The sequence below is a fragment of the Oncorhynchus tshawytscha genome, linkage group LG23, assembly GCF_018296145.1.
Source record: "Oncorhynchus tshawytscha isolate Ot180627B linkage group LG23, Otsh_v2.0, whole genome shotgun sequence".
Taxonomy (NCBI): Eukaryota; Metazoa; Chordata; class Actinopteri; order Salmoniformes; family Salmonidae; genus Oncorhynchus; species Oncorhynchus tshawytscha.
In genome coordinates, this window is record NC_056451.1 from 26,896,399 (window position 1) to 26,923,898 (window position 27,500).

The 27,500-nt window shown below is 48.2% G+C and overlaps 1 protein-coding gene across 2 annotated transcripts in view; it reads left to right on the forward strand.

The window, feature by feature from the left end:
- The first annotated feature begins 202 nt into the window (after positions 1 to 202).
- Positions 203 to 27,500, forward strand: part of LOC112247851 (pyruvate kinase PKM-like) — a 58,529-nt gene continuing 31,231 nt past the window's right edge. Inside the window, exon 1 of one of the 2 annotated variants that reach the window (XM_042305082.1) lies at positions 203 to 275. Coding sequence is in view for 1 of the 2 variants with exons in the window: in XM_042305081.1 (XP_042161015.1) it covers positions 4,430 to 4,436 (7 nt within the window). In the remaining variant the exon portion in view is untranslated. Of the gene's footprint in view, positions 276 to 4,336; positions 4,437 to 27,500 lie in introns of those variants that run through there. The other variant, XM_042305081.1, reaches the window with a different exon arrangement.

A 27,500-nucleotide genomic window follows, 5' to 3' on the forward strand; every position in this document is an offset into this window, starting at 1 on the left:
TTTTCAGATGTTGATTAAGGTTTGTTACAGCGGGATAGATATACTTAGACATGAAGAAGATTAACTCATTTCACTCTCCCGAATCCAAATGGATTTCTCCCATCAAAAGCCGCAAACAATTGTCAGAGATAATCGATGGTGTCCACAAGATGGCGGTAGAACCCACAGCTAAACTACATAAACAAATGATTGAAATGATTATTTTGCGAACCTGGTGCTATGCGCGTCTCCACATCCGCAAAGTTGTCTTCGTTGCTGCTGCCTGAAACTCACAGGTTGGTGTTCTTCTTCCTCCAGATATATATTTTAATTTGAGCTATTCAGTCTCTCTCTCTTTATTATTATAATTTTGTTTTACAACAGTTAGAATTCTGGAATATCTATGTCATTCGTTGTGAATGCACGCTGTTACAATAATTAGCTGAATCGCACAATTTCTGCAACCATTTCAAGTTAAAAAAATAATACTACTCTGCCAGAGCTCTGCCAAGTTTAGGCTGCTAAACTCAACCGTGCATTCGTTCTACTTCAATGGCCATGGTGACACATTGTTGACGTCCTGCTCAAAGGAAAGGAAGTCATTGTGACAGTTTTGGTCAGTTTTAGTTAGTGATTAGTTCTATAACATTCTGTTCATCTCAATCCCTTTGCAAACTCACTGGATGAAAATGTCATAATAGTCCGTTTATGTTGCATTAAATCTATTGCAAAACAGGTTTGAGATAAATTGGATGATATGGGCTGAAACTGAAACCTCAGTAATAATGGTAACCCTTTAATTACAGGCCATCCTGTAAAATACTAGTTTAGGCCACTTGAAGAATGAAGTCAGGACTGAAATGATGGCTAATATATTAGGACTTGATGCCAAAGGCTGTGCTGCATCTAAATGTGCTCTATGTCATGTATTTTGGCAGGGTGTTATGTCACATAATGTGTGCTGTATGTATCTAGTTGTGCTCTGGAGTCCAGGGGAGTGGCTTCACAGAGTACATTCTCTATAGTCAACTCCAGCACAAAGGTCTGTTTGTGTTCTGGCTACTGATTTACACCCTCTGTCTGTTGGCTTTTCAGGGTGGCTACACAAGTGTGTGTGTGTGTGTGTGTGTGTGTGTGTGTGTGTGTGTGTGTGTGTGTGTGTGTGTGTGTGTGTGTGTGTGTGTGTGTGTGTGTGTGTGTGTGTGTGTGTGTGTGTGTGTGTGTGTGTGTGTGTGTGGCTGGCGAGCGTGTTTAACTATACTTGTGGGGATCAGAAGTTCCCACAAGAATAGTAAACAAACTAAGACCAATGCAGTGGTGATTTTAACATGTAAATCTTGGTGGTGCAAACTCCCCAATTTGTTTTAGATGCAAAGCCATGACCCAGCATCACTAAACAATACATCAATCACATCACATCTCATTTGTCACATGCACCGAGTACAACAGTGAAATGCTTACTTACAAGCCCATAACCAACAATGCAGTTTTAAGATTTTTTTTTTTAAAGTAAGAGATAAGAATAACAAATAATTAAAGAACAGCAGTAAATAACAATAGTGGGGCTGTATACAGGGGGTACAGAGTGCGGGGGTACCGGTACAGAGTGCGGGGTTACCAGTACAGAGTGCGGGGTTACCGGTACAGAGTGCGGGGGCACCGGTACAGAGTGCGGGGGCACCGGTACAGAGTGGGGGCACCGGTACAGAGTGCGGGGTTACCGGTACAGAGTGCGGGGGCACCGGTACAGAGTGCGGGGTTACCGGTACAGAGTGCGGGGGCACCGGTACAGAGTGCGGGGGCACCGGTACAGAGTGCGGGGGTAACGGTACAGAGTGCGGGGGCACCGGTACAGAGTGCGGGGGCACCTGTACAGAGTGCGGGGGTACCGGTACAGAGTGCAGGGGCACCGGTACAGAGTGCGGGGGCACCGGTACAGAGTGCGGGGGCACCGGTACAGAGTGTGCGGGGGCACCGGTACAGAGTGCGGGGGGGGGCACCGGTACAGAGTGCGGGGGTAACGGTACAGAGTGCGGGGGCACCGGTACAGAGTGCGGGGGCACCTGTACAGAGTGCGGGGGTACCGGTACAGAGTGCAGGGGCACCGGTACAGAGTGCGGGGGCACCGGTACAGAGTGCGGGGGCACCGGTACAGAGTGCGGGGTTACCGGTGTGGTAATCACCTACAATGACGTAATATATTGCGAACCCGTTTACTTGTCTGGTCTCAGTCTGTGTGGAGCAGACATGGAGTCCTCCTACTTGTCTGGTCTCAGTCTGTGTGGAGCAGACATGGAGTCCTCCTACTTGTCTGGTCTCAGTCTGTGTGGAGCAGACATGGAGACCTCCTACTTGTCTGGTCTCAGTCTGTGTGGAGCAGACATGGAGACCTCCTACTTGTCTGGTCTCAGTCTGTGTGGAGCAGACATGGAGACCTCCTACTTGTCTGGTCTCAGTCTGTGTGGAGCAGACATGGAGACCTCCTACTTGTCTGGTCTCAGTCTGTGTGGAGCAGACATGGAGACCTCCTACTTGTCTGGTCTCAGTCTGTGTGGAGCAGACATGGAGACCTCCTTGACAGAGACAGAGACAGAGAGAAGAGAGAACGTGCGAGAGGGATAGAAAGCAGTTGCTTCGAGAGGTTTCTCTACCTGAAAATACATGATCTAAGTGATTGATAGTTGGTATTCAGCAGTCATAAAAGTATGCCTTATTTACTTTGAAGAACTACTAAAATAGCGATTTTGTCACACAACTTAGGCAGCAGCTCCATAGATATGAGATGGTGGCATGGAATTAAATAATAAAGTCATCGAATAAAACAAATATTTTGCTAAAGTAAAGTATTGTGAATGAATGACCGTTAATAAGTGATAAGCAGTAAGGGGCAGTCACTACCATCATGGGACTTGTATTGTTTCATTCTGTGTTGTTACACAATTCAACCCACATAATGCATAGTGCATTTAATGTCCATTTTTTTAAATCGAAACCGAAAACCATGATAATTAAAAAAAATAAGGAACCGAAACCAAACTGACCTCAAAAATCACTATTTGCTCAGCACTTGAGTCCCCACAAGGTTAGTTAAACAAGACTGTGTGTGTTAATTAGTGTGTGTGTGTGCGTGACTTGATCCAAGTCCAGATTTTTCTTCCTGGTTACCCATGTTGGTTTACAATGAGCTGTACAGGTATAAAGACACAGTACAGTATAATGTCTGTGAACAGGTATCTCTATTGACCCAGCCTATCTACTGTGTTTATAATCCTTCAACTACCTTGTATCAGACTGAAGATCACATTAGCCTTCTTCAGTTCTCAGATAAGTGTAGTTCGGCAAAACACATTCACAATCACACATACAGTACATACAGCATCTGTGAAGGTCAAGTTGCAGGGCTGCAAGTCAACAATGATGAACTTACCGGGTTCAATCACAGTCACCAGGATCTGGGAATGGGCCAGAGATGCATAATGTCAGTGACACAGTCATTATCTAGTCGTCTTGTCACCTAGAGAGCTAGGAGGAACACATTGGCAGACCTGTATTACAAGACTCTCATGATATCACCACTGACATTCAGAAGTTGAGACCAGATGACGAGAGATGACATTGAGATGACGAGAGATGACATTGAGATGACATTGAGATGACAAAAAGATGACGAGAGATGACATTGAGATGACATTGAGATGACAAAAAGATGACGAGAGATGACAGAGATGACATAGAGATGACAAAAAGATGATGAGAGATGACATAGAGATGACATAGACGACAAAAAGATGATGAGAGATGACATAGAGATGACAAAAAGATGATGAGAGATGACATAGAGATGACATAGAGATGACAAAGAGATGACGAGAGATGTAAAAAAAATGAAATGTTGCACCAACCACTTACCCTAACCCTGACCTTAACCCTGACATTAACCCTGACCATAACCCTGACCGTAACTCCAACCTAACCCTGACCTTAAACCTGACCTTAACCCTGACCTTAACCCTGACCGTAACTCCAACCTAACCCTGACCTTAACCCTGACCGTAATCCCAACCTAACCCTGACCTTAACCATCACCGTAACCCCCTAACGCTGACCGTAACCCCGACCTTAACCCTGACCGTAACCCCAACCTAACCCTGACCTTAACCCTGACCGTAACCCTAGATGAAGAAAAACAAAAACATGTGATCAATAGTGAAAACGTCACTATGGCTATCACATGATCATCCAGGCTGACATCTGTGTCAAAGGGAGTGGACACTGTGAATGGTTACAGTAGATTGGGCTGAGGGATGTAGAGAGGAGGGGGAGAGGGAGGAAATTTGTGAAAGTACAGAGATTGAGCACTGACTGAGAAAAAGACAGACAGACAGGACTGGACAGACATATAGAGGTGATAGGATAGTACAGTTGGAGTTTGACAAAGCTTTGGGTCAAGATGGGAGGTAAGTCTGTAGAGCTGCTAGCATACGGGAGGTTAACCTTTAAACTTCTCCATTAATGCAATAGAATATTGAAGTGTTACCTGGCTAAAAGATTAAAGCTTAAATAGGTTCACCCACACTAGCCACTTTCTGATGCTATAGTGACCACATTGGAGTTGATGTCTTTCAGACATTCTACCTTGACTCAAGATCAGGTGGAACAGAATCTTCTACAGTGGTTGTACATCTATTCTCTTTTTAGTCGCTGCCTGATGAAAACCTTTAACTTAGTCGATTTGTTATTGTTTTTACCTTTATTGAAAGTGGTAACACCCCTCAGTGTACTCCTAACATTTCAGGACCAAGAAAATGTATATAACATTTTTATTTAAATTAGCTTCTGTAGTTTTACAATTGCATGTTCGTTAATGGGAAAAATATGTTTGTTTTTTTTACATTTCCTGAAAAGTTGATATTTTGGAGATCAGACAGCGACGTTTTATTCCAAGGTCATATGACTCATAGAAGTCACTGATGCAAAGCAAGTTTTCTACAGTCCTCAGCAGAATGTTTCTAGTCTGCTTATCATCATTCAGGAAGCATCAAGCGTAATATCATAAGAATTATATTGTATGAATTTTGGTTGTGTTATAATAGTTATTGTTGGTTGTTTGGTGGTTAAATGTTGAGGGCTGTGTACCAGAATTAGGCAGTTAGATTTGCATTGCCAGGAGTTGACCCAGAGCACAGTGGTGGTTGGTCAGGATAACCTAAGGTTCATTGACTGTCCAGGAACATGTGCACACACACACACACACACGCACACGCACACACACACACACACGCACACGCACACGCACACGCAGGACATTGCCTTATCTTCCTCACACATAGAACACTTTTTCAGCTAGTGTCAGTATGTCCTGTCCACACACCCAACCATATCTCTCCGTCTCTCCTCTATGGAAAGCATGCACTGATCTGCACATTGCAACACAGTGTTGGGACCTAATCTCAGCCTTACAGTCAACCAGAACAGGTGTCGGTTTTGGTCAGTAACAAGTTTCAGTCCGTTTCTGTGTGTGTGAATTATTGATGGGGCTAAAAATCGATACAGTTACATATCGCAATATTAGTGGTGGAAGATATTATATTGGTATTTGACTCCTGTATTGTTTAATGAAACATTTTTGCTTATCTAGCACTAGTTGACAGTACCAGCGTCAAAACTCAGGTTTTCATCCTATCGCTTGTTCTCCATTTTCTTTTTAAATAGAGAGCCAACATGTTTCAGCATGACTGATCGAAAATCATTTTCTGATGCTCTCTCTTGTCCCTCTACAGCAGACATAGTGAAAAATATGTTTGGAACCTCAAATCACAATAAAACTGCAGTATCTAATCGCAATGCATGTAGAATCGTGAGAATCACAATACATATCGTATCGGCACCTAAGTATTGTGATAATATCATTTTGTGAGGTGTGTGTGCGATGTGTCAGAGGTAGAGCTCTGTGGAACACTAAATAATGTGAGAGGGAGAGGGAGAGAGAGATGGAGAGCGTGATAGAGGGGATGGAGAAAGAGATGGAGAGAGAGATGGAGAACGTGATAGAGGGGATGGAGAAAGAGATGGAGAGAGAGAGATGGAGAACGTGATAGAGGGGATGGAGAAAGAGATGGAGAGCGTGATAGAGGGGATGGAGAAAGAGATGGAGAGAGAGATGGAGAACGTGATAGAGGGGATGGAGAGAGAGATGGAGAATGTGATAGAGGGGATGGAGAAAGAGATGTAGAGCGTGATAGAGGGAATGGAGAAAGAGATGGAGAGAGAGATGGAGAACGTGATAGAGGGGATGGAGAAAGAGATGGAGAGCGTGATAGAGGGAATGGAGAAAGAGATGGAGAGAGAGATGGAGAACGTGATAGAGGGGATGGAGAGAGAGATGGAGAAGGTGATAGAGGGGATGGAGAAAGAGATGTAGAGTGTGATAGAGGGAATGGAGAAAGAGATGAGAGAGAGATGGAGAACGTGATAGAGGGGATGGAGAAAGAGATGGAGAGCGTGATAGAGGGAATGGAGAAAGAGATGTAGAGCGTGATAGAGGGGATGGAGAAAGAGATGGAGAACGTGATAGAGGGGATGGAGAAAGAGATGGAGAGAGAGATGGAGAACGTGATAGAGGGGATGGAGAAAGAGATGGAGAACGTGATAGAGGGGATGGAGAAAGAGATGGAGAACGTGATAGAGGGGATGGAGAAAGAGATGTAGAGCGTGATAGAGGGGATGGAGAAAGAGATGGAGAACGTGATAGAGGGGATGGAGAAAGAGATGTAGAGCGTGATAGAGGGGATGGAGAAAGAGATGGAGAACGAGATAGAGGGGATGGAGAAAGAGATGGAGAGCGTGATAGAGGGGATGGAGAAAGAGATGTAGAGCGTGATAGAGGGGATGGAGAAAGAGATGGAGAACGAGATAGAGGGGATGGAGAAAGAGATGGAGAGCGTGATAGAGGGGATGGAGAAAGAGATGGAGAACGTGATAGAGGGGATGGAGAAAGAGATGGAGAGAGAGATGGAGAACGTGATAGAGGGGATGGAGAAAGAGATGGAGAGAGAGAGAGATGGAGAACGTGATAGAGGGGATGGAGAAAGAGATGGAGAGCGTGATAGAGGGGATGGAGAAAGAGATGGAGAGAGAGAGATGGAGAGCGTGATAGAGGGGATGGAGAAAGAGATGGAGAGCGTGATAGAGGGGATGGAGAAAGAGATGGAGAGCGTGATAGAGGGGATGGAGAAAGAGATGGAGAGCGTGATAGAGGGGATGGAGAAAGAGATGGAGAGCGTGATAGAGGGGATGGAGAAAGAGATGGAGAGCGTGATAGAGGGGATGGAGAAAGAGATGGAGAGAGTGATAGAGGGGATGGAGAAAGAGATGGAGAGAGAGATGGAGAACGTGATAGAGGGGATGGAGAAAGAGATGGAGAGCGTGATAGAGGGGATGGAGAAAGAGATGGAGAGAGAGAGAGATGGAGAGCGTGATAGAGGGGATGGAGAAAGAGATGGAGAGCGTGATAGAGGGGATGGAGAAAGAGATGGAGAGCGTGATAGAGGGGATGGAGAAAGAGATGGAGAGAGAGATGGAGAACGTGATAGAGGGGATGGAGAAAGAGATGGAGAGAGAGATGGAGAGCGTGATAGAGGGGATGGAGAAAGAGATGGAGAGAGAGAGAGAGAGATGGAGAGCGTGATAGAGGGGATGGAGAAAGAGATGGAGAGAGAGATGGAGAACGTGATAGAGGGGATGGAGAAAGAGATGGAGAGCGATGATAGAGGGATGGAGAAAGAGATAGAGCGTGATAGAGAGAAAGAGATGGAGAGAGAGATGGAGAACGTGATAGAGGGGATGGAGAAAGAGATGAGAGAGAGAGATGGAGAAAGAGATGGAGGGGATGGAGAAAGAGATGGAGAGCATGACAGAGGGGATGGAGAAAGAGATGGAGAGAGAGATGGAGAACGTGATAGAGGGGATGGAGAATGAGATGGAGAGAGAGATGGAGAACGTGATAGAGGGGATGGAGAAAGAGATGGAGAGAGAGAGATGGAGAGCGTGATAGAGGGGATGGAGAAAGAGATGGAGAGCGTGATAGAGGGGATGGAGAAAGAGATGGAGAGCGTGATAGAGGGGATGGAGAAAGAGATGGAGAGAAAGATGGAGATGGAGAAAGAGATGGGATGGAGAATGGAGATGGAGAAAGAGATGGAGAACGTGATAGAGGGGATGGAGAAAGAGATGGATGGAGAGATGGAGAAAGAGGGGATGGAGAGAGATGGAGAGAGAGATGGAGAGAGATGGAGAGGGATGGAGAAAGAGATGGAGGGGATGGAGAAAGAGATGGAGAGCGTGACAGAGGGGATGGAGAAAGAGATGGAGAGAAAGATGGAGAACGGATAGAGGGATGGAGATGGATGGAAAGAGATGGAGAACGTGATAGAGGGGATGGAGAAAGAGATGGAGAGAGAGAGAGGGGATGGAGAAAGAGATAGAGGGGATGGAGAAAGAGATGGAGAGCGTGATAGAGGGATGGAGAAAGAGATGGAGAGATAGAGGGGATGGAGAAAGAGATGGAGAGTGATAGAGGGATGGAGAAAGAGATGGAGAGAGAGATAGAGGGGATGGAGAAAGAGATGGAGAGATGGATGGAGAGATGATAGAGGGAATGGAGAAAGAGATGGAGAGAGAGATGGAGAGCGTGATAGAGGGGATGGAGAAAGAGATGGAGAGCGTGATAGAGGATGGAGAAAGAGATGGAGAGATAGAGGGATGAGATGTGATAGAGGGATGGAGAGAAGAGATGGAGAGAGAGAGAGATGGAGGGGATGGAGAAAGAGATGAGAGAGAGGGAGAGGATGGAGAAAGAGATGGATTTTATAGAGGGGATGGAGAAAGAGATGGAGAGAGAGATGGAGAGAGAGATGGAGAGCGTGATAGAGGGGATGGAGAAAGAGATGGAGAGATGGAGAATGAGAGGGGATGGAGAAAGAGATGGAGAAAGAGATGAGAGAGCGTGATAGATAGGGGATGGAGAAAGAGATGGAGAGCGTGATAGAGGGGATGGAGAAAGAGATGGAGAGAGATGGAGATGGAGAAAGAGGGGATGGAGAGAGATGGAGAGATGGAGAGGAGATGGAGAACGGATAGAGGGGATGGAGAAAAGAGATGAGAGAGAGAAAGAGATGGAGAATAGAGGGGATGGAGAAAGAGATGGAGAGCGTGATAGAGGGATGGAGAAAGAGATGGAGAGAGAGTCGAGAGATGGAGAGCGTGATAGAGGGGATGGAGAAAGAGATGGAGAGAGATAGAGGGATGGAGAAAGAGATGGAGAGCGTGATAGAGGGGATGGAGAAAGAGATGGAGAACGTGATAGAGGGGATGGAGAAAGAGATGGAGAGCGTGATAGAGGGGATGGAGAAAGAGATGGAGAGCGTGATAGAGGGATGGAGAAAGAGATGGAGAAGTGATAGAGGGGATGGAGAAAGAGATGGAGAGAGAGATGGAGAACGTGATAGAGGGGATGGAGAAAGAGATGGAGAGAGAGATGGAGGGATAGAGAAAGAGATGGAGAGAGAAGAGATGGAGGATGGATAGAGGGATGGAGAAAGAGAGAAGAGAACGTGATAGAGGGATGGAGAAAGAGATGGAGAGCGTGATAGAGGATGGAGAAAGAGATGGGATAGAGAGAGAGATGGAGAGCGTGATAGAGGGGATGGAGAAAGAGATGGAGAGAGAGAGATGGAGAACGTGATGATAGAGGGGATGGAGAAAGAGATGGATAGAGGGGATGGAGAAAGAGATGGAGAGAGAGATGGAGAGATGGAGAAAGAGATGGAGAGCGTGATAGAGGGATGGAGAAAGAGATGGAGAGAGAGATGGAGAACGTGATAGAGGGGATGGAGAAAGAGATGGAGATGGAGTGATAGAGGGGATGGAGAAAGAGATGGAGAGAGAGAGAGATGGAGAGCGTGATAGAGGGGATGGAGAAAGAGATGGAGAGCGTGATAGAGGGGATGGAGAAAGAGATGGAGAGCGTGATAGAGGGGATGGAGAAAGAGATGGAGAGAGGGATGGAGAAAGAGATGGAGATAGAGAGGGGATGGAGAAAGAGATGGAGAGAGAGATGGAGAACGTGATAGAGGGATGGAGAAAGAGATGAGAGAGAGATGGAGATGATAGAGGGATGGAGAAAGAGATGGATGGAGAGAGAGATGGAGAAAGAGTGATAGAGGGAATGGAGAAAGAGATGGAGAAGAGAGGAGAGAGGGGAGAGCGTGATAGGATGGAGAAAGAGATGGAGATAGAGGGGATGGAGAAAGAGATGGAGAGATGATAGAGGGATGGAGAAAGAGATGGAGAGAGAGATGGAAAGATAGAGGGGATGGAGAAAGAGATGGAGAGCGTGATAGAGGGATGGAGAAAGAGATGGAAGAGAGATGGAGAGCGTGATAGAGGGATGGAGAAAGAGATGGAGAGAGAGATGGAGAACGTGATAGAGGGGATGGAGAAAGAGATAGAGGGGATGGAGAAAGAGATGGAGAGCGTGATAGAGGGGATGGAGAAAGAGATGGAGAGAGAGAGAGATGGAGAGAGATGATAGAGGGATGGAGAAAGAGATGGAGAGCGTGATAGAGGGATGGAGAAAGAGATGGAGAGAGATAGAGGGATGGAGAAAGAGATGGATGGAGAGAGATGGAGAACGTGATAGAGGGATGGAGAAAGAGATGGAGAGATGGTGATAGAGGGATGGAGAAAGAGATGGAGAACGTGATAGAGGGGATGGAGAAAGAGATGGAGAGGGTGATAGAGGGATGGAGAAAGAGATGGAGAGCGTGATAGAGGGATGGAGAAAGAGATGGAGAGAGTGATAGAGGGATGGAGAAAGAGATGGGGAGAGAGATGGAGAACGTGATAGAGGGGATGGAGAAAGAGATGGAGAGCGTGATAGAGGGATAGAGAAAGAGATGGAGAGAGAGAGAGATGGAGAGCGTGATAGAGGGATGGAGAAAGAGATGGAGAGCGTGATAGAGGGATGGAGAAAGAGATGGAGAGCATGATAGAGGGGATGGAGAAAGAGATGGAGAGAGAGAGAGAGATGGAGAGCGTGATAGAGGGGATGGAGAATGAGATGGAGAGAGAGAGAGATGGAGAACGTGATAGAGGGGATGGAGAAAGAGATGGAGAGCGTGATAGAGGGGATGGAGAAAGAGATGGAGAGAGAGATGGAGGGGATGGAGAAAGAGATGGAGAGCGTGATAGAGGGGATGGAGAAAGAGATGGAGAGAGAGATGGAGAACGTGATAGAGGGGATGGAGAATGAGATGGAGAGAGAGATGGAGAACGTGATAGAGGGGATGGAGAAAGAGATGGAGAGAGAGAGATGGAGAGCGTGATAGAGGGGATGGAGAAAGAGATGGAGAGATGGAGATAGAGGGGATGGAGAAAGAGATGGAGAGGGGATAGAGAAAGGATGGAGAAAGAGATGGAGAGACGTGATAGAGGGGATGGAGAAAGAGATGGGAGAGAGTGATAGAGGGGATGGAGAAAGAGATGGAGAGAGGAGATGGAGAGAGAGGGATAGAGGGGATGGAGAAAGAGATGGAGAGAGGGATGGAGAAAGAGATGGAGGGATGGAGAAAGAGATGGAGAGGGAGGGATGGAGAAAGAGATGGAGAGTGACAGAGGGATGGAGAAAGAGATGGATGGAGAAGAGATGGAGAGAGATGGAGAACGGATAGAGGGGATGGAGAAAGAGATGGAGAGAGAGAGAGAGAGAGAGCGTGATAGAGGGGATGGAGAAAGAGATGGAGAGAGAGAGATGGAGAACGTGATAGAGGGGATGGAGAAAGAGATGGAGAGAGAGATGGAGAACGTGATAGAGGGGATGGAGAAAGAGATGGAGAGAGAGATGGAGAACGTGATAGAGGGGATGGAGAAAGAGATAGAGATGGAGAGAGAGATGGAGAACGTGATAGAGGGGATGGAGAAAGAGATGGAGAGAGAGAGAGAGATGGAGAACGTGATAGAGGGGATGGAGAAAGAGATGGAGAGCGTGATAGAGGGGATGGAGAAAGAGATGGAGAGAGAGAGGAGAAGCGTGATAGAGGGGATGGAGAAAGAGATGGAGAGCGTGATAGAGGGATGGAGAAAGAGAGATGATAGAGGGGGAGAGAGATGGAGAGATGGAGTGTGATAGAGGGGATGGAGAAAGAGATGGATGGAGAGAGAGATGGAGAGCGTGATAGAGGGGATGGAGAAAGAGATGGAGAGAGAGAGATGGAGAACGGATAGAGGGGATGGAGAAAGAGATGGAGAGCGTGAGAGGGGATGGAGAAAGAGATGGAGGGATGGAGAGAGATGGAGAGCGTGATAGAGGGGATGGAGAAAGAGATGGAGATGGAGAGGGATGGAGAGAGATGGAGAGCGTGATAGAGGGGATGGAGAAAGAGATGGAGAGAGAACGTGATAGAGGGGATGGGATGAGATGGAGAAGAGATGATAGAGGGGATGGAGAAAGAGATGGAGAGCGTAGATAGAGGGGATGGAGAAAGAGATGGAGAGGGAGATGGAGAGGGGATGGAGGAGAGATGGAGAGGGATAGAGGGGGGATGGAGAAAGAGATGGAGAGAGAGATGGAGAAAGGATGGAGGAGAGAGAGAGAGATGGAGAACGTGATAGAGGGATGGAGAAAGAGATGAGAGAGAGAGATGGAGGGATGGAGATAGAGGGATGGAGAAAGAGATGGAGAGAGAGATAGAGGGGATGGAGAAAGAGATGGAGAGCGTGATAGAGGGATGGAGAAAGAGATGGAGAGAGTGATGGAGAGGGGATGGAGAAAGAGATGGAGAGAGAGATGGAGAACGTAGAGGGGATGGAGAAAGGATGGGAGAAGAGAGATGGAGAGAGTGATAGAGGGGATGGAGAAAGATGGATGAGAGAGCGGGGATAGAGGGGAGAAAGAGATGGAGATGGATAGAGAGGGATGGAGAAAGAGATGGGAGAGAGGGGATGGAGAAAGAGATGTGATAGAGGGGATGGAGAAAGAGATGGAGATGGAGAGATGGAGAACGTGATAGAGGATGGAGAAAGAGATGGAGAGTGGATAGAGGGGATGGAGAAAGAGATGAGAGAGATGGAGATAGATAGGGGATGGAGAAAGAGATGGTAGAGCGTGATAGAGGGATGGAGAAAGAGATGGAGAGAGAGAGAGAGATGTGATAGAGGGGATGGAGAAAGAGATGGAGAGCGTGATAGAGGGGATGGAGAAAGAGATGGAGATGGACGTGATAGAGGGATGGAGAAAGAGATGGAGAGAGAGATGGAGAATGGAGATAGAGGGATGGAGAAAGAGAGATGGAGAGAGAGATGGAGAGATGGGATAGAGGGGGGATGGAGAAAGAGATGAGAGAGAGAGAGAGATGGAGAACGTGATAGAGGGGATGGAGAAAGAGATGGAGAGCGTGATAGAGGGATGGAGAAAGAGATGGGAGAGAGAGAGATGGAGAGCGTGATAGAGGGGGATGGAGAAAGAGATGGAGAGAGAGGGATGGAGAAAGACGTGATAGAGAGGGATGGAGAAAGAGATGGAGAGCGAGGAGAGGGATGGAGAGATGGAGAGCGGATAGAGGGGATGGAGAAAGAGATGGAGAAGGGATAGAGGGGATGGAGAAAGAGATGGAGAGAGAGATGGAGAAGGATAGAGGGGATGGAGAAAGAGATGGAGAGAGAGAGAACGTGATAGAGGGATGGAGAAAGAGATGAGATGGATAGAGGGATGGAGAAAGAGATGGAGAGCGTATAGAGATGGAGAAAGAGATGGAGAGAGAGAGGAGAGAGTGATAGAGGGATGGAGAAAGAGATGGAGAGCGTGATAGAGGGGATGGAGAAAGAGATGGAGATGGATAGAGGGATGGAGAAAGAGATGGAGAGAGAGAGAGATGGAGAGCGTGATAGAGGGGATGGAGAAAGAGATGGAGAGAGAGAGATGGAGAAGATAGAGGGGAGAGAAAGAGATGGAGAGAGTGGATAGAGGGGATGGAGAAAGAGATGGAGAGAGAGATGGAGGGGATGGAGAAAGAGAGGGGATGGAGAGCATGACAGAGGGGATGGAGAAAGAGAGGGGATAGAGAGAGAGATGGAGAATGATAGAGGGGATGGAGAAAGAGATGGAGAGAGAGAGAGAACGTGATAGAGGGATGGAGAAAGAGATGGAGAGAGAGATGGAGATGGAGAGCGTGATAGAGAGGGATGGAGAAAGAGATGGAGGATAGAGAGGGGATGGAGAAAGAGATGGAGAGCCGGATAGAGGGATGGAGAAAGAGATGGAGAGAGAGATGGAGGGGATGGAGAAAGAGATGGAGATAGATAGAGGGGATGGAGAAAGAGATGGAGAGAGAGATGGAGAAGATGATAGAGGGATGGAGAAAGAGATGGAGAGCGTGGGATAGAGGGGATGGAGAAAGAGATGGAGAAAGAGATGGAGAAAGGAGGGGATGGAGAAAGAGATGGAGAGAAGAGATGGAGAGTGACAGAGGGGATGGAGAAAGAGATGGGAGAGAGAGGGATGGAGAAAGAGATGGATAGAGATGGAGATGGAGATGGAGAGCGTGATAGAGCGGATAGGGATGGAGAAAGAGATGGAGAGAGAGATGGAAAATGTGATAGAGGGGATGGAGAAAGAGATGGAGGGGAGAGAGATGGAGAACGTGATAGAGGGGATGGAGAAAGAGATGGAGAGAGAGATGGAGAACGTGATAGAGGGATGGAGAAAGAGATGGAGATGGAGAGGAGATGAGAAAGAGATGGAGATAGAGGGGATGGAGAAAGAGATGGATAGAGGGATGGAGAAAGAGATGGAGATAGAGAGGGGATGGAGAAAGAGAAGAGATGGAGAGCGTGATAGAGGGGATGGAGAAAGAGATGGAGAGAGAGAGAGATGGAGAGCATGATAGAGGGGGGATGGAGAAAGAGATGGAGATAGTGATAGAGGGATGGAGAAAGAGATGGAGATGTGATAGAGGGATGGAGAAAGAGATGGAGAGAGAGATGGAGAGATGGAGATAGAGGGAGGATGGAGAAAGAGATGGAGAGCGTGATAGAGGGATGGAGAAAGAGATGGAGAACGTAATAGAGGGGATGGAGAAAGAGATGGAGAGAGATAGAGGGATGGAGAGAGATGGAGAGCGTGATAGAGGGGATGGAGAAAGAGATGGAGAGAGTGATAGAGGGATGGAGAAAGAGATGGAGAGAGAGATGGAGAACGTGATAGAGGGGATGGAGAAAGAGATGGAGAGCGTGATAGAGGGATGGAGAAAGAGATGGAGAGAGAGAGAGATGGAGAGCGTGATAGAGGGGATGGAGAAAGAGATGGAGAGCGTGATAGAGGGGATGGAGAAAGAGATGGAGAGCGTGATAGAGGGGATGGAGAAAGAGATGGAGAGAGAGAGAGAGATGGAGAGCGTGATAGAGGGGATGGAGAAAGAGATGGAGAGAGAGAGATGGAGAACGTGATAGAGGGGATGGAGAAAGAGATGGAGAGAGAGAGGGGATGGAGAAAGAGATGGAGATAGAGATGGAGGGGATGGAGAAAGAGATGGAGAGAGAGATGGAGAAAGAGAGGGGATGGAGAAAGAGATGGAGAAAGAGATGGAGGGGATGGAGAAAGAGATGGAGAAAGAGATGGAGAGAGAGAGATGGAGAAGAGATGGAGGGGATGGAGAAAGAGATGGGAGAAGAGGGATGGAGAAAGAGATGGAGAGAGAGAGGGGATGGAGAAAGAGATGGAGAGAGATGGAGGGGATGGAGAAAGAGATGGAGAGCGTGATAGAGGGGATGGAGAAAGAGATGGAGAAGATGGAGATAGAGAGGGATGGAGAAAGAGATGGAGAGAGAGATGGAGAGCGTGGATAGAGGGATGGAGAAAGAGATGGAGGGGATGGAGAAAGAGATGGAGAGCGTGACAGAGGGGATGGAGAAAGAGATGGGAGAGAGAGATGGAGAACGTGGATAGAGGGATGGAGAATGAGATGGAGAGAGAGATGGAGAACGAGGAAAGAGGGGATGGAGAAAGAGATGGAGAGAGAGAGAGGGAGAGAGAGAGATGGATAGAGAGGGATGGAGAAAGAGATGGAGATGAGAGAGGGATGGAGAAAGAGATGGATGAGGTGATAGAGGGGATGGAGAAAGAGATGGAGAGGGTGATAGAGGGATGGAGAAAGAGATGGAGAGAGAGATGGAGGGGATGAGAAAGAGATGGAGAGAGAGATGGATAAAGAGCTTGATAGAGGGGATGGAGAAAGAGATGAGAGGATGAGAGAGATGGAGAGATGATAGAGGGAGAGGATGGAGAAAGAGATGGGAGAGAGAGGGATGGAGAAAGAGATGGAGAAAGAGGGGATGGAGAAAGAGATGGAGAGAGAGATGGAGAACGTGATAGATAGAGGGGATGGAGAAAGAGATGGAGAGAGAGAGGAGGGATGGAGAGAGAGATGGAGAGAGTTGGGGGATGGAGAAAGAGATGGATGGAGAGAGAGAGGGATGGAGAAAGAGATGGAGGGATAGAGGGGATGGAGAAAGAGATGGAGAGCGTGGAGGGGATGGAGAAAGAGATGGAGAGCGTGATAGAGGGGATGGAGAAAGAGATGGAGAGAGAGATGGAGAAGATAGGGGATGGAGAAAGAGATGGAGAGCGTGATAGAGGGGATGGAGAAAGAGAGAGAGAGAGATGGAGAGAGTGATAGAGGGATGGAGAAAGAGATGGAGAGAGAGATGGAGAACGTGATAGAGGGATGGAGAAAGAGATGGAGAGAGAGGGATAGAGAGAAAGAGATGGAAGAGGATGGAGAAAGAGATAGAGAGGAGGATGGAGAAAGAGATGGATAGAGAGGGATGGAGAAAGAGAGAGATGGAGAGCGTGATAGAGGGGATGGAGAAAGAGATGGAGAGGAGAGGAGAGATGGAGAGAGGGTGATAGAGATGGATGGAGAAAGAGATGGAGGGATGGAGAAAGAGATGGAGATGGAGATAGAGGGGATGGAGAAAGAGATGGAGAGCGTGATAGAGGGATGGAGAAAGAGATGGAGAGAGATGGAGAACGTGATAGAGGGGATGGAGAAAGAGATGGAGAGATGGAGAAGATAGAGGGATGGAGAAAGAGATGGAGAGAGGAGATGGAGAGATGGAGAGGGATGGAGAAAGAGATGGAGATGGAGAGGAGATGGAGAAAGAGATGGGATGAGAGGGGATGGAGAAAGAGATGGAGAGTGATAGAGGGGATGGAGAAAGAGATGGAGAGAGATAGAGGATGGAGAAAGGGATGGAGAAAGAGATGGAGGATAGAGGGGATGGAGAAAGAGATGGATGGAGAAAGATGGAGAAAGAGATGGAGAAGATGAGAGGGGATGGAGAAAGATGGATGGAGAGAGGGATGGAGAAAGAGATGGAGAGCGTGATGGAGAGAGGGGATGGAGAAAGAGATGGAGAGAGAGATGGAGAACGTGGATAGAGAGGGATGGAGAAAGAGATGGAGAGAGATGGAGAACGTGATAGAGGGGATGGAGATGGAGAAGAGAGAGGAGAGAGAGAGATGGAGAAGAGATGAGAGAGTGGATAGGGATGGAGAAAGAGATGGAGAGAGAGATAGAGGGATGGAGAAAGAGATGGAGAGCGTGATAGAGGGATGGAGAAAGAGATGGAGATAGATGGAGAAAGAGATGGAGAGAGAGATGAGAGCGTGATAGAGGGGATGGAGAAAGAGATGGAGAGGAGGGGATGGAGAAAGAGATGGAGATGACAGAGGATGGAGAAAGAGATGGAGAGAGAGAGAATGGAGAGCGTGATAGAGGGGATGGAGAAAGAGATGGAGAGAGAGATGGAGAGACGTGATAGAGGATGGAGAAAGAGATGGAGAGAGAGATGGAAAAGGGATGGATAGAGGGATGGAGAAAGGGGATGGAGAGAGAGATGGAGAACGTGATAGAGGGGATGGAGAAAGAGATGGAGAGAGAGATGGAGAGTGATGGAGAAAGAGATGGAGAGCGTGATAGAGGGGATGAAGAATGGAGAAAGAGATGGAGAGCGTGATAGAGGGGATGGAGAAAGAGATGGAGAGAGAGAGAGAGATGGAGAGCGTGATATGGGATGGAGAAAGAGATGGGAGGAGAAAGAGATGGAGAACGGATAGGGGATGGAGAAAGAGATGGAGAGCGTGATAGAGGGATGGAGAAAGAGATGGAGAGAGAGATGGAGAGCGTGATAGAGGGGATGGAGAAAGAGATGGAGAGAGAGAGGGATGGAGAAACTTGATAGAGGGGATGGAGAAAGAGATGGAGAGAGAGGGATGGAGAATGAGATGGGATGGAGAAAGAGATGGAGAAGAGAGATAGAGAGGGATGGAGAAAGAGATGGAGAGAGAGATGGATGGAGAAAGAGATAGAGGGGATGGAGAAAGAGATGGAGAGCGTGATAGAGGGGATGGAGAAAGAGATGGAGATAGAGAGAGGAGATGGAGATGGAGATAGAGATGGAGAAAGAGATGGAGAGATGGAGGAGGGGATGGAGAAAGATGGATGGAGAAAGAAGAGATAGAGGGGATGGAGAAAAGAGTGGGATAGAGAGAGAGATGGAGAAAGAGATGGAGAGGGGATGGAGAAAGAGATGGAGGAGAGAAGGATGGAGAAAGAGATGGAGAGGGATAGAGAAAGGATGGAGAAAGAGATGGAGAGAGAGGGATGGAGAAAGAGATGGAGAGAGAGGGATGAGAAGAGAGATGGAGAGTGGGATAGGGATGGAGAAAGAGATGGAGAGAGAGATGGAGAACGTGGATAGAGGGGATGGAGAAAGAGATGGAGAGAGATGGAGAGATGATAGAGAGGGATGGAGAAAGAGATGGGAGAGAGAGAGAGAAGAGATGAGAGAGAGATGGAGAGCGTGATAGAGGGGATGGAGAAAGAGATGGATAGAGGGATGGAGAAAGAGATGGAGAGGGATGAGAGATAAGGGGATGGAGAGAGAGATGGAGAGAGAGATGGAGAAAGAGAGGGATGGAGGGGATGGAGAAAGAGATGGAGAGAGAGATGGAGAACGGGATAGAGGGGATGGAGAAAGAGATGGAGAGAGATGGAGAGAGAGAGAGATGGAGAGCGTGATAGAGGGATGGAGAAAGAGATGGAGAGATAGAGGGATGGAGAAAGAGATGGGATAGAGAGGGATGGAGAAAGAGATGGAGAGAGAGAGAGAGGGATGGAGAAAGAGATGGAGAGAGAGATGGAGAAGATGGATAGAGGGGATGGAGAAAGAGATGGAGAGAGAGATGGAGAGAGTGATAGATGGGATGGAGAAAGAGAGTGGGAGAGAGATGGAGGGATGGAGAAAGAGATGAGAGATAGAGGGATGGAGAAAGAGATGGAGAGAGATGGAGAGCGTGATAGAGGGATGGAGAAAGAGATGGGAGAGAGAGATGAGAGAGCGTGATAGAGGGGATGGAGAAAGAGATGGAGAGAGGGAGAGATGGAGAGATGTGATAGAGGGGATGGAGAAGGAGATGGAGATGGATAGAGGGGATGGAGAAAGAGATGGAGAAGAGATGGAGAGGGATGGAGAAAGAGATGGAGAGAGAGATGGAGAACGTGATAGAGGGGATGGAGAAAGAGATGGAGAGAGAGATGGAGAACGTGATAGAGGGGATGGAGAAAGAGATGGAGAGAGAGAGATGAGAACGTGATAGAGGGGATGGAGAAAGAGATGGGAGAGAGAGGGATGGAGAAAGAGATTGAGAGCGTGATAGAGGGGATGGAGAAAGAGATGGAGAGAGAGATGGATAGAGGGGATGGAGAAAGAGATGGAGAGCGTAATAGAGGGGATGGAGAAAGAGATGGAGAGAGATAGAGGGTTGGAGAATGAGATGGAGAGAGAGATGGAGGGGATGGAGAAAGAGATGGAGAGAGAGATGAGAGAGGGATGGAGAAAGAGATGGAGAGAGAGATGGAGAAATAGATGGAGAGAGTGATAGAGGGAGAGAGAAAGAGATGGAGAGAGAGATGGAGAGCGTGATAGAGGGATGGAGAAAGAGATGGGAGAGAGAGAGAGGAGATGGAGAACGTGATAGAGGGGATGGAGAAAGAGATGGAGAGATGGAGAAAGAGATGGAGGGGATGGAGAAAGAGATGGAGAGCGTGATAGAGGGATGGAGAAAGAGATGGGAGAGAGAGGGATGGAGAAAGAGATGGAGAATGGATAGAGGGATGGAGAAAGAGATGGAGAGAGATAGAGGGATGGAGAGAGAGATGGAGAACATGATAGAGGGATGGAGAAAGAGATGGAGAGAGAGATGGAGAAAGAGATGGAGAGTGTGATAGAGAGGGATGGAGAAAGAGATGGAGAGAGATGGAGAATGGATAGCGGGGATGGAGAAAGAGATGGGAGAGAGATTGAGAGATAGAGGGGATGGAGAAAGAGATGGAGAGAGAGATGGAGAATGTGATAGAGGGGATGGAGAAAGAGATGGAGAGAGAGAGAGAGAGAGAGAGAGAGAGAGATGGAGAGCGTGATAGAGGGGATGGAGAAAGATGGAGAGCGTGATAGAGTGGATGGAGAAAGAGATGGAGAGAGAGATGGAGAGCGTGATAGAGGGGATGGAGAGAGAGATGGAGAGAGAGATGGAGAACGTGATAGAGGGATGGAGAAAGAGATGGGAGAGAGATGGAGAACGTGATAGAGGGGATGGAGAAAGAGATGGAGATAGAGAGGATGGAGAAAGAGATGGAGAGCGTGATAGAGGGGATGGAGAAAGAGATGAGAGAGATGGAGAGCGTGATAGAGGGGATGGAGAAAGAGATGGAGAGAGAGAGAGAGATGGAGCGAGAGAGATGGAGAGATGATAGAGGGGATGGAGAAAGAGATGGAGAGAGAGGAGAGAGATGGAGAACGTGATAGAGGGGATGGAGAAAGAGATGGAGAGAGAGATGGAGAGGGATGGAGAAAGAGATGGGAGAGAGATGGAGGGATGGAGAAAGATGGAGAGCGTGATAGAGGGGATGGAGAAAGAGATGGAGAGAGATAGAGGGGATGGAGAGAGAGATGGAGAACGAGATAGAGGGGATGGAGAAAGAGATGGAGAGAGAGATGGAGAAAGAGATGGAGAGTGTGATAGAGGGGATGGAGAAAGAGATGGAGAGAGAGATGGAGAACGTGATAGCGGGGATGGAGAAAGAGATGGAGAGAGAGATTGAGAACGTGATAGAGGGGATGGAGAAAGAGATGGAGAGAGAGATGGAGAACGTGATAGAGGGGATGGAGAGAGATGAGAGAGAGAGAGAGATGGAGAGCGTGATAGAGGGGATGGAGAAAGACCTGGAGAGAGTGATAGAGGGGATGGAGAAAGAGATGGAGAACGTGATAGAGGGGATGGAGAAAGAGATGGAGAGAGAGATGGAGAACGTGATAGAGGGGATGGAGAAAGAGATGGAGAGCGTGATAGAGGGGATGGAGAAAGAGATGGAGAGAGAAATGGAGAGCGTGATAGAGGGATGGAGAAAGAGATGGAGAGAGAGATGGAGAGCGTGATAGAGGGGATGGAGAAAGAGATGGAGAGAGAGAGATGGAGAGAGAGATGGAGAACGTGATAGAGGGGATGGAGAAAGAGATGGAGAGCGTGATAGAGGGGATGGAGAAAGAGATGGAGAGAGAGATGGAGAGCGTGAGAGGGGATGGAGAAAGAGATGGAGAGAGAGATGGAGAACGTGATAGAGGGGATGGAGAAAGAGATGGAGAGAGAGATGGAGAACGTGATAGAGGGGATGGAGAAAGAGATGGAGAGCGTGATAGAGGGGATGGAGAAAGAGATGGAGAGCGTGATAGAGGGGATGGAGAAAGAGATCGAGAGAGAGATGGAGAGCGTGATAGAGGGGATGGAGAAAGAGATGGAGAGAGAGATGGAGAGCGTGATTGAGGGGATGGAGAAAGAGCTGGAGAGAGAGATGGAGGGGATGGAGAAAGAGATGGAGAGCGTGATAGAGGGGATGGAGAAAGAGATGGAGAGAGATGGAGAGCGTGATAGAGGGATGGAGAAAGAGATGGAGAGAGAGAGATGAGAGACGGATAGAGGGGATGGAGAAAGAGATGGAGAGAGAGATGGAGAGGAGAGAGAGAGAGATGAGATGGAGAGAGGGATGGAGAAAGAGATGGAGAGCGTGATAGAGGGGATGGAGAAAGAGATGGAGAAGATAGAGGGGATGGAGAAAGAGATGGAGAGAGGGATGGAGAACGGATAGAGAAGGATGGAGAAAGAGATGGAGAGCGTGATAGAGGGATGGAGAAAGAGATGGAGAGAGAGATGGAGAGCGTGATAGAGGGGATGGAGAAAGAGATGGAGAGAGAGATGAGAGCGTGATAGAGGGGATGGAGAAAGAGATGGAGAGAGAGATGGAGGAGGATAGAGGGGATGGAGAAAGAGATGGAGAGAGAGATGGAGAGCGTGATAGAGGGGATGGAGAAAGAGATGGAGAGAGAGATGGAGGGGATGGAGAAAGAGATGGAGAAAGAGGGATGGAGAAAGAGATGGAGAGAGAGAGAGGTGGAGAGAGGAGGATGGAGAAAGAGATGGGATGGAGAAAGAGATGGAGAGAGAGAGAGATGGAGAAAGAGGGATGGAGAAAGAGATGGAGAGAGAGGAGAGGGGATGGAGAAAGAGATGGAGAGAGAGATGAGGGGATGGAGAAAGAGATGGAGAGAGTGATAGAGGGGATGGAGAAAGAGATGGAGAGAGATGGAGATAGAGGGGATGGAGAAAGAGATGGAGAGAGAGATGGAGAGCGAGATAGAGGGGATGGAGAAAAGAGATGGAGCGTGATAGAGGGAGGGATGGAGAAAGAGATGGAGAGAGAGATAGATGGAGAAAGAGATGGAGAACGTGATAGAGGGGATGGAGAAAGAGATGGCGAGAGAGATGGAGAAAGAGATGGAGAGTGTGATAGAGGGGATGGAGAAAGAGATGGAGAGAGAGATTGAGAACGTGATAGAGGGGATGGAGAAAGAGATGGAGAGAGAGATGGAGAACGGGATAGAGTGGATGGAGAGAGAGAGAGAGAGAGAGAGAGAGATGGAGATGGAGAGCGTGATAGAGGGGATGGAGAAAGAGCTGAGAGCGTGATAGAGGGGATGGAGAAAGAGATGGAGAGAGAGATGGAGATAGAGAGAGAGAATGGAGATGAAGAGGGGATGGAGAAAGAGATGGAGAGCGTGATAGAGGGGATGGAGAAAGAGATGGAGAACGTGATAGAGGGATGGAGAAAGAGATGGAGAGAGAGATGGAGAACGTGATAGAGGGGATGGAGAAAGAGATGGAGAGCGTGATAGAGGGGATGGAGAAAGAGATGGAGAAAGAGATGGAGAGAGAAATGGAGAGCGTGATAGAGGGGATGGAGAAAGAGATGGAGAGAGAGATGGAGAGCGTGATAGAGGGGATGGAGAAAGAGATGGAGAGAGAGATGGAGAACGTGATAGAGGGGATGGAGAAAGAGATGGAGAGAGAGATGGAGAGCGTGATAGAGGGGATGGAGAAAGAGATGGAGAGAGAGATAGAGGGGATGGAGAAAGAGATGGAGATAGAGGGGATGGAGAAAGAGATGGAGAGAGAGGGATGGAGAAAGAGATGGAGAGAGAGATGGAGAGCGTGATAGAGGGATGGAGAAAGAGATGGAGAAAGAGATGGAGAGAGAGATGGAGGGGATGGAGAAAGAGATGGAGAGCGTGATAGAGGGGATGGAGAAAGAGATGAGAGAGATGGAGAGCGTGATAGAGGGATGGAGAAAGAGATGGAGAGAGAGATAGGGATGGAGAAAGAGATGGAGAAAGAGATGGAGAGCGTGATAGAGGGGATGGAGAAAGAGATGGAGAGAGAGAGAGAGAGAGAGATTGAGAGGGATGGATAGAGGGATGGAGAAAGAGATGGAGAGCATGGTAGAGAGGGATGGAGAAAGAGATGGAGAGAGAGATGGAGGGGATGGATAAAGAGATGGAGAAAGAGAGATGGAGGGGATGGAGAAAGAGATGGAGAGCGTGATAGAGGGATGGAGAAAGAGATGGAGAGAGAGATGGAGAGCGTGATAGAGGGATGGAGAAAGAGATGAGAGAGAGAGATGGAGAGCGTGGATAGAGGGGATGGAGAAAGAGATGGATAGCGTGATAGAGGGAATGGAGAAAGAGATGGAGAGAGAGATAGAGGGGATGGAGAGAGATGGAGAAGGATAGAGGGGATGGAGAAAGAGAGAGAGAGATGGAGAAAGAGATGGAGAGCGTGATAGAGGGGATGGAGAAAGAGATGGAGAGAGAGATGGAGAACGTGATAGAGGGGGATGGAGAAAGAGATGGAGAGAGAGATGGAGAGCGTGATAGAGTGGATGGATGAGAGAGAGAGAGAGAGAGAGAGAGAGATGGAGATGGAGATGGATAGAGGGGATGGAGAAAGAGCTGGAGAGCGATGGATAGAGGGGATGGAGAAAGAGATGGAGAGAGAGATGGAGATAGAGAGAGAGAAATGGAGAGCGTGATAAGGGGATGGAGAAAGAGATGGAGAGCGCATGATAGAGGGATGGAGAAAGAGATGGAGAACGAGATAGGAGGGGATGGAGAAAGAGATGGAGAGAGAGATGGAGAACGGATAGAGGGGGATGGAGAAAGAGATGGAGAGCGTGATAGAGGGATGGAGAAAGAGATGGAGAGAGAAATGGAGAGCGTGATAGAGGGGATGGAGAAAGAGATGGAGAGAGAGATGGAGAGCGTGATAGAGGGGATGGAGAAAGAGATGGAGAGAGAGATGGAGAACGTGATAGAGGGGATGGAGAAAGAGATGGAGAGAGAGATGGAGAGCGGGATAGAGAGGGATGGAGAAAGAGATGGAGAGAGAGATGGAGGGGATGGAGAAAGAGATGGAGAGCGAGATAGAGGGGATGGAGAAAGAGATGGAGAGATGTGATAGAGGGGATGGAGAAAGAGATGGAGAGAGAGATGAGAGAGAGAGAGCGAGAGAGATGGAGAGCATGATAGAGAGGGATGGAGAAAGAGATGGAGAGCATGGAGAGGGGATGGAGAAAGAGATGGAGAGAGAGATGAGGGGATGGATAAAGAGATGGAGAGAGAGATGGAGGGATGGAGAAAGAGATGGAGAGCTTGATAGAGGGGATGGAGAAAGAGAGAGGAGATGGAGGGATGGAGAAAGAGATGGAGAGAGAGATGGAGATAGAGGGATGGAGAGAGAGATGGAGAGCGTGATAAAGGGATGGAGAAAGAGATGGAGAGCGTGAGAGAGGGATGGAGAAAGAGATTGAGAGCGTGATAGAGGGGATGGAGAAAGAGATGGAGAGATGGTAGAGGGATGGAGAAAGAGATGGAGAGAGAGATGGAGGGGATGGAGAAAGAGATGGAGAGAGATGGAGGGGATGGAGAAAGAGATGGAGAGCGTGAAAGAGGGATGGAGAAAGAGATGGAGAGAGAGATGGAGAGCGTGATAGAGGGGATGGAGAAAGAGATGGAGAGAGAGAGATGGAGAGCGTGATAGAGGGGATGGAGAAAGAGATGGATAGAGCGTGATAGAGGGAATGGAGAAAGAGATGGAGAGAGAGATAGAGGGGAGGGATGGAGAAAGAGATGGAGAGGATGGATGGAGAGATGGATAGAGGGGATGGAGAAAGAGATGGGAGAGAGGGGATGGAGAAAGAGATGGAGAGAGAGATTGAGAACGTGATAGAGGGGATGGAGAAAGAGATGGAGAGAGAGATGGAGAACGTGATAGAGTGGATGGAGAGAGAGAGAGAGAGAGAGAGAGAGTGAGAGATGGAGAGCGTGATAGAGGGGATGGAGAAAGAGCTGGAGAGGGATAGAGGGGATGGAGAAAGAGATGGAGAGAGAGATGGATAGAGAGAGAGAAATGGAGAGCGTGATAAAAGGGATGGAGAAAGAGATGGAGAGCGTGATAGAGGGGGGATGGAGAAAAGATGGAGAGTGATAGAGGGGATGGAGAAAGAGATGGAGAGAGAGATGGAGAACGTGATAGAGGGGATGGAGAAAGAGATGGAGAGCGGGATAGAGGGGATGGAGAAAGAGATGGAGAGAGAAGATGGAGAGCGTGATAGAGGGATGGAGAAAGAGATGGAGAGAGAGATGGAGAGCGTGATAGAGGGGATGGAGAAAGAGATGGAGAGAGAGAGAGAGAGCGAGAGAGATTGAGAGCGTGATAGAGGGATGGAGAAAGAGATGGAGAGCATGGTAGAGGGATGGAGAAAGAGATGGAGATGAGATGGGGGATGGATAAAGAGATGGAGAGAGAGATGGAGGGATGGAGAAAGAGATGGAGAGCGTGATAGAGGGGATGGAGAAAGAGATGGAGAGAGAGATGGAGAGCGTGATAGAGGGGATGGAGAAAGAGATGGAGAGAGAGAGATGGAGAGCGTGATAGAGGGATGGAGAAAGAGATGGATAGCGTGATAGAGGAATGGAGAAAGAGATGGAGAGAGAGATAGAGGGGATGGAGAGAGAGATGGAGAACGTGATAGAGGGGATGGAGAAAGAGATGGCGAGAGAGATGGAGAAAGAGATGGAGAGTGTGATAGAGGGGATGGAGAAAGAGATGGAGAGAGAGATTGAGAACGTGATAGAGGGGATGGAGAAAGAGATGGAGAGAGAGATGGAGAACGTGATAGAGTGGATGGAGAGAGAGAGAGAGAGAGAGAGAGAGAGAGAGAGAGATGGAGAGCGTGATAGAGGGGATGGAGAAAGAGCTGGAGAGCGTGATAGAGGGGATGGAGAAAGAGATGGAGAGAGAGATGGAGATAGAGAGAGAGAAATGGAGAGCGTGATAAAGGGGATGGAGAAAGAGATGGAGAGCGTGATAGAGGGGATGGAGAAAGAGATGGAGAACGTGATAGAGGGGATGGAGAAAGAGATGGAGAGAGAGATGGAGAACGGATAGAGGGGATGGAGAAAGAGATGGAGAGCGTGATAGAGGGGATGGAGAAAGAGATGGAGAGAGAAATGGAGAGCGTGATAGAGGGGATGGAGAAAGAGATGGAGAGAGAGATGGAGAGCTTGATAGAGGGGATGGAGAAAGAGATGGAGAGAGAGATGGAGAACGTGATAGAGGGGATGGAGAAAGAGATGGAGAGAGAGATGGAGAGCGTGATAGAGGGGATGGAGAAAGAGATGGAGAGAGAGATGGAGGGGATGGAGAAAGAGATGGAGAGCGTGATAGAGGGGATGGAGAAAGAGATGGAGAGAGAGATGGCGAGCGTGATAGAGGGGATGGAGAAAGAGATGGAGAGAGAGAGAGAGAGAGAGAGCGAGAGAGATGGAGAGCATGATAGAGGGGATGGAGAAAGAGATGGAGAGCATGGTAGAGGGGATGGAGAAAGAGATGGAGAGAGAGATGGAGGGGATGGATAAAGAGATGGAGAGAGAGATGGAGGGGATGGAGAAAGAGATGGAGAGCGTGATAGAGGGGATGGAGAAAGAGATGGCGAGAGAGATGGAGGGGATGGAGA